At 37.2% G+C, this 12,628-nt stretch overlaps 1 protein-coding gene and 1 non-coding gene across 2 annotated transcripts; one reads left to right on the forward strand and one right to left on the reverse strand.

Annotated features, from left to right (window-relative positions):
* Positions 1-336: 336 nt before the first annotated feature.
* LOC143846270 (small nucleolar RNA R71) lies at positions 337-443 on the reverse strand. The gene has a single exon (XR_013234731.1). It is a non-coding gene; the product is annotated as a small nucleolar RNA R71 (small nucleolar RNA).
* A 1,333-nt stretch (positions 444-1,776) lies between these two features.
* LOC143888286 (uncharacterized) lies at positions 1,777-8,613 on the forward strand. The gene is made up of 4 exons (XM_077392662.1): positions 1,777-2,490; positions 3,958-4,057; positions 4,924-5,100; positions 8,453-8,613. Exons 1-4 carry the CDS (start codon positions 1,777-1,779, stop codon positions 8,611-8,613), a joined length of 1,152 nt encoding a protein of 383 aa, XP_077248777.1.
* The last annotated feature ends 4,015 nt before the right edge of the window (positions 8,614-12,628 follow it).

Here is a 12,628-nt window from a genome sequence, read left to right on the forward strand (position 1 = left end):
CTACCCTGCCTGGCAGCACAACTTTCTTGTAATCGATTGCCAACTGCTCAGGGCAATAATTTTGAGTGACAATCGTAATTTACTATGATGCTCCCTCACTTTCATGGGCTCCCATTTGAGGATGTCTATTTATTTTTACGAGAGTTTGAAAAGGTATGAGCTTTAATTAAATTACAACAACTTACTGATGATGCGGTAAAGTTGAGGTTCAACACCTTCTCACTCAAGGAGGGAGCCCAAAAATGGCTTTATGGTTTGCCCACAAACTCCATCACCACATGGGAGGAGTTTACAGTAACGTTTCTTAAAAAGTTTTTTCCTTCACATAAAACTAACAAACTAAGAAATGATATTCTTCAATTTAGGCAAAAGCCTCATGAGTCGTTTTCAAAATTTATGGAGAGATTCAAAGATCTACTCCAAGAATGTCCTCACCACAGTTTAGATACGTGGCACTTGTGCCAAATCATATACGAGGGCATTGATTATCAAACCAAACAACTATTAGAGTCCATGTGCCCTACATGATTCACATCCTACACAGATGAAGACGAAGCTTGAAACTTCTTACTTGATTTGGCAGAAAAGACCTCTGAGCGAGAATCAACTCAAGAAAGTGAAAGGGCCACATCAAGAAAGGGATTCTTTATTGAGGGTATGGTGGCAAAGGAGGCCCAATTAGATAGTCTTATCAAAAGGCTTGAGGCAATAGTTGTAAAGGGATCCGCACAAGTAAATCAAATTATACAAAGTGTCCCAATATGCAATTGGTGCCAAGCTCCTGACCATGTCATGGAAGAGTGCCCCAAATTTTTAACGTTTGGTAATTCTACTGAAAATGCAAGTGCTTTGTTTACAAATAACCTATATAGTAGCACTTACAATCCTGGATGGAGAAATCACTCCAATTTGTCTTGGAGCCAAGGGAGCTACCAATTTGGCCAACCTAGGCCCACCTTTCCTTCCACTTATGTTCGGCCACCTCTAGCCACACCCCCATCATTTCAAAAGTCAATTTTAAATAATGTTTCAAGTCAGCAACCACTGGGTTTTAAAAAACAAGGGGAATCGGCCCTCATAGCTTCTTTGGAGAAGAATATGGAACTTCTCTTGACTACCTTCATGACAAGCCAACACAACATGGAGAAATAAATTTCTCAACTCACCACGACTTTGCATGAGTGGGAAAAGGGTAAGATGCTGTTATTGTGTGAAGGTTCGGAACCTTCGCATAATAACAAATGCCAAGCTAACCCGTTCCTAATTCAAGAAACATGAATGTGAATGTGAATCCATAGGAACCGCCAAATCAGTTGAATGCCATTCAACCGGTTCCGCCGCCACAAGAGCCCTCCAACCAATGCAATGCGGTGTATGCTTTAAGGAGTGGCCGAGATTATCACTAGGAGGAGGTCAGATCTGAACCCTCTAAAGATCATCATGATACACCCGAAGAAGTAAGTAGTGGTTCTCCTCACACAAGTTCAACTGCAGAACCCGAAAAGGTAACTGAAGAGCAAGCAGTTTCACCACCTAAAAAGGAATATGTGCCCAAGGCTCCAAGGAGACCTTGTAATAATAAGAAGGTGGCTGCAACAAAAAAGATCTTAAATATGTTTAAACAAGTGCAAATTAATATTCCTTTGTTAGATGCGATTTCACAGGTTCCTACTTATGCTAAAGTGCTTCAAGACTTGTGTACCCAAAAAGCACACAACTAATGTGCCCAAGAAGGCTTTCTTGGCCGCAAACATAAGTTCCATCTTGTCTCAACAGATGGTGGCTAAGTATAAGGACCCAGGATGTACTATTTCTTGCACTATTGGTAACACAAATATTAAACATGGCCTTTTGGATTTGGGTGCGAGTGTAAATCTCTTGCCTTTTTCTGTATTTAAACGATTAGGATTAGGAGACCTCAAAGCAACCACCGTCATGCTTCAATTGGCGGATAGATCAATTAAGACACCCAAAGGGATGGCTGAGGATGAGTTAGTTAAAGTAGGAGATTTTCTGTTTCCCATAGATTTTATTGTGTTAGATACGGAGTACGTTGCTAATATCAATGATCAAATTCCTAGCATCGTTGGTAGGCCTTTTCTTGCTACTAACAACGCTTTAATTAATTGTAGGAATGGCCTAATGAAATTGACTTTTGGGAATACATCAGTAGATTTCAATGTTTTTCGACTAGATAAGCAACCCAATTTTTATAAAGAAATCAATCTGTCGCATTCCTTTTCTGACGATATCATTATAAATTTTGAAATCGATTTTGATGCAGGTTTTCAAGAATGCTTGAGCGAACTTGGAGATGATGGAGGAGGTGATTTCTTTTCTGATGTCTTGGCCATCCAAAACATGGAGCCCATCGGACCCCTAGCAACATCTCTTCTAAAGCCATCAATTGAAGAGGCAACACAGCTGGAGTTGAAGCCCTTGCCTTTTAATTTATGTTATGTTTTTTTGGGTGATAATTGTGCATTGCCTGTAATAAGTGCCGTGGACCTAACCTTTACTCAAGTGGAGGAACTCATTAAATTGCTAAAAGATAATAAGGAAGCCATAGGTTAGACAATGGCCGACATCAAAGGAATTAGCCCTTCGATTGTGCAACACCATATCAACATCATTGAGGGTTCCAAACCTTCAAGGGAACCTCAACGAAGGGCTAATCCTGTGATGAAGGAAGCCATCCAAAAAGAGATCTTAAAATGCCTTGATAATGGGATCATATATCCCATCTCGGATAGCCAATGGGTAAGTCCCGTCCAAGTAGTGCCTAAGAAGTCGGGAGTCACCGTTATACAATCCACCACCAATGTACTCATACCTACTCGTATTCAAACGGGGCGGCGGGTTTGTATTGACTACCGAAAGCTTAATGCCGCTACTTGGAAGGACCACTTTCCTTTGCCTTTTACTGATCAAATGTTAGAAAGGTTCGCGGGTCATGAGTAGTATTGTTTTCTAGATGGATATCCCAGTTACAACCAAATTCCCATAGCTCCTGAAGATCAAGAGAAAATGACATTCACATGCCCCTTTGGAACGTTTGCTTATATACGTATGTCTTTTGGGTTATGAAATGCACTGGGAACCTTCCAAAGATGAATGATGAGTATCTTTTTGGATATGGTGGAGACCTTAGAGGTATTTATGGATGATTTTTCTATGCATGGCTCCACTTACGCCGATGTTTACATCACTTGAAGTTGGTCTTAGAAAGGAGTAGGGAAAAGAACCTTGTCCTCAATTGGGGAAAGTGTCATTTTATGGTAAAAGAGGGCATAGTTCTAGGACATGTGATTTCAAACGAAGGAATTAAGGTTGATAAAGCCAAGGTGGATCTCATTGTCCATCTTCCACCGCCCAAAAGTGTGAAGGATATCCGATCATTTTTGGGTCATTTGGGCTTTTACCGGAGATTTATAAAAGATTTTTCTAAAATTGCTAGGCCTCTAACCAATTTGTTAGCAAAGGATAAAAAATTCGAGTTTTCCAAAGAATGTTTGGATTCTTTTGAGTGTTTAAAAAAAGAGTTCACTACGGCTCCTATTATCCAAGCACCCATTTGGACCTAACAATTTGAAATTATGTGTGATGCTTCTGACTTTGCAATAGGAGTTGTTTTGGGTCAATGAATTAATAAATTACCGCATGTAATCTATTATGCAAGTAGGACTCTTAATGATGCACAACTCAACTACACCACTACAGAAAAGAGTTTTAAGCGGTTGTGTTTACACTTGAGAAATTTTGTTCCTACTTGATTGGATTACTTGTGATAATTTATACCGACCATTCGGCAATTAAGTACCTCGTAGGAAAGAAAGATGCAAAAGCTCGCCTCATTAGGTGGGTTTTACTTCTTCAAGAGTTTGATTTGGAAACTAGAGATAAAAAGGTACGGAAAACTTGGTTGCCGATCATTTGTCTAGACTACCTGATGCAAAGGATGACGAAGGTCAAATTACTGAGAATTTTCCTGATGAGCAATTGTTGGCTATTTCTAGTGAACCATGGCATGCGGATATTGTGAATTATTTGGTTACAGGTGCGACACCGGATCATTGGTCTAACCAAGACAAATATCGCTTTCGGGATGACCCTTACTTGTTCAAGACTTGTTCGGATCAAATTGTCCGACGTTGTGTGCCCGATCATGAGTAATACTCAATCCTATCATTTTGCCGTGATTAAGCATGTGGTGGCCATTTTAGTGCAAAGAAAACCGCCCACAAAGTCTTACAGTGTTGTTTCTATTGGCCAAATCTTTTTAAGGATGCTTTTGAGTTTTGTACAGCTTGTAGGTCTTGTCAGTCATTAGGTAGAGTTACAAAGAGGAACATGATGCCCCTCAACCTGATCTTAGTGGTCAAAATCTTTAAAGTGTGGGGTATTGATTTTATGGGTCCATTTCCTAATTTTTTTGAGAATTTGTAAATATTTTTAGGAGTAGATTACGTTCCCAAGTGGATTGACACCATTACTTGCAAATCCAATGACTACAAGGTGGTGGTCAAGTTTTTAAAAGACAGCATCTTTTCGCGCTTTGGTACACCTCGTGCCATAATTAGTGATAGGGGAAAGCATTTTTGTAATAGACCTTTTGAAGCTTTTATGAAGAAATATGGGATCACTCATAAGTTGGCTATCTCTTATCATCCCCAAACGAGTGGCCAAGTGGAGGCTTCGAATAGGCAAATTAAGCAAATTTTAGAGAAGACAGTTAATCCAAATAGAAAAGATTGGTCCATTAGATTAGTGGATGCGTAGTGGGCTCATAGGACAACATTCAAGACTGATCTTTGTCAGTCTCCTTATCGCCTTGTGTATGGAAAAGCTTGTCATCTCCCGGTTGGATTAGAACATAAAGCTTTTGGGCTATTAAGAAACTAAATTTTGATTTATCTGATGCAGGTAATCAAAGAAGACTTCAACTTGCCAAGTTGGAGGAGTTAAGGAATGATGCTTATGAGAATGCAAAAAACTACAAAGAGAAGACAAAAGCCTTTCATGACAAGCATATTTTAAGGAAAATATTTCAAGAAAGTGAAAAAGTTCTTCTCTACAATTCAAGATTGCACATCTTTTCAGGTAAGTGAAGATCCCGTTGGGATGGTACATCCTTGGTGAACAAAGTTTTCTCCCATGCTGTGATTGATGTTTTAAATCCAAACAATAATGAGATATTTAAAGTAAATGGACAAAGATTGAAGCCTTTTGTTGAATTGCCATCGTCTAATTTGGAAGAGGTCATGGATCTCGAGTCTTTCTTAAGAGTTCAAGGTACACCCCTCTCTTCATTGTCCTTATTTTTATTTTTATTTTTACATGCATTGAGGACACTGCATGATTCAAGTATGGGGGTTAGTATTTTTTGAAAACGTATTTGTGAGTTTCATTTTATGGTTTAAAGTAGAATATTTTCTTTTTCTTTGTTTTTAGTATCTTTACAAAAGAAAGAAATATCTAGATATTTTTGGAAAGAAATTTTTTATCCTGTTTTAAGAAAAGAAATTAGTCTATATTTTAATTTTGGAATTAAGAAAATAAAAAGAACACTTTCTACTTATAGGTTAGATTTCTTTAGTAATCTTGTTTATAAAAGATTTGATTAAGAGACGAGATTAAAATGTTAGCTTTTATATGATAAAGTGAAAAAGGAAAGAAATGTGGAAAAGGAAAGGAAAAGAAAAGGAAAAAGGAAAAAAAAGAAAGAATAAATTATTTTTTATCTAGTCTTAACTTGTAGCCTTTTTTACTCGAGCAAGTAAGTCCAAGGGGTGTTCTACACTTTGTTGCTTAAAGCTATCTAGTTTGAAAGTAATTGATCAAAAGCTCGTTACATGGGTCATCTAGAAAGCTTAAGAGGTTAAGACATTGCACGGATCAAAGTAAAGGTTGAACTCATACTGCATAAATTTCTTCAAGATATATGCGAAATTGTGAAAATAATTCCAACACTGCTTAGTAACTTGGGTGTATGGTGCAAGCCCTACATGTCATTCACGCCAACGACAGTAAAGGAATACTTGAGTTCACTTTTTAGAAATAATGGGAAAGTGAAAAAAAAGGTGGACCATATAAGTGTCCAAGTTTCTATCAAATTTCTGAATTAAATTCTTTTGTAGCATAAATGACATTAGAATCTTATCTACGAGGACAAAAGTGCGAAAATATAAAGGAGGATTCTGTAAGCCTAAGGGTCTATCCTCCTACCTTCTTTTGATGATTCTAAACTAAATTGATTATATTTTTTGAATACTAATCAATTCGCCTTGAAGTGTTGTGATTAAGATAGGTTGATCATCGAAGGAACCATCACATCACTTGAACATGCTTGAAAATGTACCACACAGGAGTCAAAAGAGCTAGAGACCACATGGGACAAACTTACCTTGGAAGAACAATCAGTGTGGAGCTCACATCAACACACTCAAGCAAAGCAAGCACACAATGGAAGATCTATGAAGACCAAGGCCAAAGAGAAGTGTAGCTATACATAGACTTGTTGTACATCCTCTCTCTTTGGATTTCCAAGTCAAGGCAAACTTTTCAAAATATATTTTTCAAAAAGACTAACACTCCCCATATTAAACTCAATTGGTTAAGTGAATGTTTGTGTGGTGGACCAACATGTTGGGACCCTCATAACATTCCAAATTATCATAAAAATAGAGTTCCAAAAGCCCAAAAGAAAATCAGCTCAAACAACTTAGAAATTGCTGAAATTAGGCTTCTCGGAACTCCGAGCTCGGAACTCCGAGAAATGGTCGAGGGAGTATAATTTATACTCTGGACGATTTCTCGGAACTCCGAGAAACGGTCCAGGAAGTATAGATATTACACTCTATATGTTTTCTCGGAATTTCGAGAGTTTTTCTCTGAACTCCGAGAAGTGTTGTCGGAACTTCGAGAATGTTGACCGCATAAAAAAATTGTCGTTGTGTTTCAAACGGAAAATTATTTTTTTTGGGTGTTTTTGTTACCTCCACCCCCAAACGGTCATATATTCATTTGGACTTATAAATACACATTCAAGAGTTTCTTTTATCTCTCTTGAATGATTGGAAAAACCATCTTAGGCATTTAAAACACTTGCAACCCATTTTGGCTTAAGCTCTTGTTTTCTCGTCAAAACTTGCCTTGCACTTGCAATCTTTTGAGTTTGGATTGAGGCTTTCAACTTGTTATCTTATAGACCATTCATGAGGAATTCATTGTGCATCAAACCTTAGAGGAAGGCATAGCAATCTTCTTTCTTCATTGTAAAGGTGGCTAGGGCATCCTATTTTTAATACCCTAGGGAGAAGCGCTTAGAACTCGGCGAAGAAGGAGAGTTGGTGTAAAGGTGGTAAGGGCATCCTCATTTAATACCCTTGGGATTGTAATCGCCTCGGAGCCGGGCATCGTGGTGGTCTCAAATAGTGGAAACCCTTGAGGACGATCTCAAGAAGAGTGGAGTAGGATTTTACCCGAACCACTATACATCGGTGTGTTTATTTCTCCTTCTTGCACTTTCATTTTTATGTTTTGGTTGAATTTCTAGTTTTCATTTTTGATATTATTGAAACAAACCAAAAACTAAGCAAGCAAAGAGAATTTGAATTGGTTTAATATTTGAATTTAAAATGGGATAAATTTTTGTGAAAACCAATTCACCCCCCTCTTGGTTCCCAAGACCTATGTTTCAATTAGTATCAGAATTTCATCTCTATTTTTTTTAAAACCCTAACCGGTATAGAGAAAATATCCTAAAAATGGCAAATTACCCTCAACACCATGAAGGTTACTTAAACACTAGGCCACCTTATTTTGATGGAACAAATTTTCGATACTGAAAATCCAAAATGAAAATCTTTTTAACCCAAGACTACAAAAATTGGAGAGCCGTTCAAAATGGATATACCTTGCCCACTAGAAATCTAAATGAATAGACTGAAGCCGAACAACAACCCTCAAACTATAATGCCAAAGCCATAAATTCTCTAATTTCTGCTTTGTCACCCAGAGAATTCAATAGAGTTTCAAACTTGAATTCGGCTAAAGAAATTTGGGATACCTTAGAAGTTACCCATGAAGGAACTAACCAAGTTAAGGAATCTAAAATGAATCATCTATTTAGGCAATTTGAACTTTTTCAAATGACACCCGATGAGGCCATTGCCAATATGTACACTAGATTCACTAACTTAGTCAATGGACTAAGGGGACTTGGGAAACAATTTTCAAACCGAGATTTAGTAACCAAAATCCTTAGATCCCTACCTCTATCATGGGAATCCAAAACCTCCGCAATCACCGAAGCCAAGGACATGAACACATTAAATCTAGATGAACTAATAGGGTCCTTGATAACTCATGAAATGATTTTCAAAACAAAAGCACCCGAAATTGAAAATAAAATGGAAAAAAGGAAAAGGTGTTGCTTTTACTTGTAATGTAGGTGATGACGAAGAAGTGAAAGGAGATATGGAAGATGAGGTAGCCTTCCTAACAAGAAGAATCAAGTTCTTGCAAAGGAATATGGGAAACATGAAGGCTAGAAAAGCCTATCCTCCATTCAAGAAGAAAGAAGAGCTCGGTGACGGATCATATCAACCCTGATGCTACGAATACAAGAAACTTGGACACATTCGTCTTGATTGTCCACTCAACAATGAGCCTACTCCAAACAATCGATTCAAGAGGAGAGAAGGCAAGAAATGAATGACCACCACATGCGATGAAGACAATGAAAGTGAATGTGAGCCGGATGATGGAAAGGATTGCATGATTGCAAGGAATGTGTGCTTCATGGCTTCAACAAATGACAATAAGGAGGTAAGTATTTTAAATGATGTTATTACTTTAAAAGAAATACTTGATTCCGTACAAAATGCACAAGATCAACTAGAAATTGAACATGATAAAAATGCATCTCTTGAAAACTTTCTTTCTAGTTTGACAAAAGAATTTGGGTGGTTAAAAAAGGATCATGATTTTCTAAAAGAAGAGAATCAAAAAGTTAAACTTGATATTCATGATTTGAATGCTACCATCAAGAGTTTGAATGAAAGTAGACAAGAGCTATCAATTGAAAATAACAAACTAAAGCATGAAAATAGTGAATTATCTCATGAATATAATAATTTGAAGTAGCTATTTGGAAGGTTTGAAAATGATTCACTAAAATTGGATAAACTTGTTAACATTCAAAGAATGTCACATGATAAGAGTGGACTTGGATATAAATGGGATACTACAATGTCAAATTATAAGAACAAATTTGTGAAAGCCTCTTCTAGTGGTACTAAAACTTATTTTTATTGTGGACTAGAAGAACATTATAAGGTTGTTTGCATGCATGCTAAACAAGACAAAACCAAATTAAATGCAAAGGTGAAAACAAATGGACTTAGCAAGATTAGGAAGATTTGGGTACCTAAGAGATCTCACTTGCCTATTCATTTGTAGGTATGTCTTAGAAGCCACAACAAGAAGAACACATGGTACCTTGATAGTGGATGCTCTAGGCACATGACCGGAGACCTCACTCAATTTGAATCCCTTTCACTCAATGATGGTGGAGAAGTTACCTTTGGAGATGACAAGAAGGGAAAGGTTAAAGGAGAAGGCACCATAGGTAACTCTACCTCACCCATTCATGATGTACATTATGTTGATGGCATATCTCATAATCTTATTAGCATTACTCAACTATGTGATAATGGGTTTGAAGTGGTCTTTAACCCCAACAAATGCATTGTTAAGAATAAGGTAGATGGCAAGGTACAATTCATAGGTTCTAGAGACAATAACATTTACACCATTGGACTAGATGATCTTAGATTACAAAATATAACATGTCTTAATGCGATTAGTGAAGATTCTTGGCTATGGTATAGGAGGTTGGGTCATGCCGGAATGGATCTCATTTCAACTCTCTCCTCAAAAGACTTAGTTAGACTTTGCCTAAGCTTAAGTACACCAAAGATCACATTTGTAGAACTTGTCAATTAGGCAAACAATTAAAAAGCTCATTTGCCCCTAAAAATATGATCTCTACCACTTACCCCTTGCAACTACTTTATATGGATCTCTTTGGACCAATGAAGACAAGTAGCTTAGGTGGAAAGAGGTATGTACTTGTTATTGTAGATGACTATTCACAATTTACATGGATCATATTTTTAGCACATAAAGATGAAACCTATGAAATGGGGTTGTAGAAAGAAAGAACCGAACCCTTCAAGAAATGGCTAGAACAATGTTCCATGAGAATGATCTCCCTAGATACTTTTGGGTAGAGGCGGTCAGCACCGCTTGCTATCTCATAAATAGGGTATATATGAGGCCAATTTCTAAGAAAATACCTTATGAGCTTTGGAAAAACTCGAAACCCAATATAAGCTACTTTAGGGTGTTTGGTTGTAGATGCTACATCTTGAATATCAAAGACAACTTGCATAAATTTGATAAGAAGTCAGATGATGGTATATTCTTAGGATATTCTACACATAGCAAAGCATATAGAGTGTTTAATAGAAGAACCCTAATTGTAGAAGAATCCATGCATGTTACATTTGATGAGAGAGAGCCAACACCTCAAGAAATTCTGCATGATGAGGATGAACACATTGAACACCTTTTACCTAAGACAAATGTTCCTCCCCAAGAGTGTACAAGTAATACATTACCTAGTGAGGAAGTTGAAAGTGGAGAGGACAAGTCATTTCCTAGGGATAGAAGAATATTAGTAGATCATCCGGAATCCAAAATCTTAGGTGATGCCACATCGCCGGTAAGAACTAGATCATACTATAGAAGTGTGAGTAACAATTTGGCATTCCTATCCAAATTGGAACCTAAGTCCTTCAAGAAAGCCGAAAAGGAGGAATATTGGTTGATGGCTATGCATGAGGAATTGAATCAATTCGAAATGAACAAGGTGTGGAGGTTAGGGCTTAGGCCGAGTGATCATCCAGTTATTGGCACAAGATGGGTGTATAGAAACAAAATGGATGAAAATAGAATAATCACTAGAAATAAAGCTAGGCTTGTAGCTCAAGGTTACAATCAGGAGGAAGGGATAGATTATGATGAGACATTTGCTCCTGTTGCCCGTATGGAAGCTATTAGGATACTTTTGGCATATGCATCTCATAAAGGATTTAAATTATATCAAATGGATGTCAAAAGTGCCTTCCTAAATGGCTATATCCAAGAGGAAGTATATGTTGAGCAACCTCCAAGTTTTGAAGACTACAAACATCCAAATCATGTCTTCAGGCTTGATAAAGCTTTATATGGATTGAAGCAAGCTCCTAGAGCTTGGTATGAAACTCTGTACATTCCTTGTAGAAAAGGATTTTGAGATGGGCAAAGTGGATAAGACATTATTTATCAAAAAGAAAAATCATGATATCCTCCTTGTCCAGATCTATATAGATGACACCATATGTGGCTCAACTAATCAAAAGATGTGTGATGAATTTGCAAATCTAATGGAAAAAGAATTTGAAATGAGCATGATGGGTGACTCCAAATCAAACAATACCAAACTGGAATATTTATAAATCAAGAAAAGTATACAAATGAGTTAAAAAGAAGTACGGGATGGATAGCAGTAAAACATCAAGAATTCCAATGAGTACAACTGCTAAGCTAGAAAATGATGAATTTGGCAAGTTAGTGGACCAAATGATGTATAGGGGTATGATAGGTAGTCTACTCTATTTGACACCTAGTAGACCAGACATTATGTTTAATGTCTGTCTCTGTGCTCGATTTCAATCGGATCCAAAGTAGTCTCATCTATCAGCAGTCAAGAAGATCTTCAAGTACTTAAGAGGAACCCAAAGTCTAGGACTATGGTATGAAAGATCTAGTGACTTCACTCTCACTGGATATTTAGATGCAGACTTTGCTGGATGTAGAGTGGATAGGAAAAGCACTACTGAGACTTGTCAATTCTTGGGCAAATCACTTGTCTCATGGTTTAGTAAGAAACAAAATTCAGTAGGTCGATCCACAACAGAAGCAGAATATGTGGCAGCTGGGGCTTGCTGTGCACAAGTCCTATGGATGAAAAGCACATTGATAGATTCTGGAGTTAAATTGGAAAATATTCCTATCCAATGTGACAACACTAGTGCTATAAACTTGACAAAGAACCCCATACAACACTCTAGGACTAAGCATATTGAGATCAGACACCACTTCATTAGAGATCACTCACAAAAAGGGAACATTTGCTTAAAATATATCAATACTGAGGAACAATTGGCTAACATCTTAACAAAATTCCTTAGTGATGATAGAATATGTTATATCAGAAGTGCCTTAAACATTTGGAGTGCAGATCAAGTCAAAAAAATTGCCAGATAAATACTTTATGCCTTTCACCTGCTTATCTACATAGTATATATGTATCATCCTTGTTTGGTCGTATCTGCATGAATGAGATGACAAACCCTAATCTTTAAAAATCACTCAATTGGTACTCTTAGCCTTCTTAGTTCTCTAAGAGGGAGAGGTACTTTCACCTTCATTAAAATACCTAACAATTTGGCATTGAGCAAGCATCTCAATCATGAACAGGTATGTGCATTAATCGGCTATATACTCATATCATATGCAT

The sequence above is a fragment of the Tasmannia lanceolata genome, unplaced genomic scaffold (assembly GCF_043159265.1).
Source record: "Tasmannia lanceolata isolate RefF3 unplaced genomic scaffold, GAP_Taslan_0.1 ptg000002l, whole genome shotgun sequence".
NCBI classification, from domain to species: domain Eukaryota; kingdom Viridiplantae; phylum Streptophyta; class Magnoliopsida; order Canellales; family Winteraceae; genus Tasmannia; species Tasmannia lanceolata.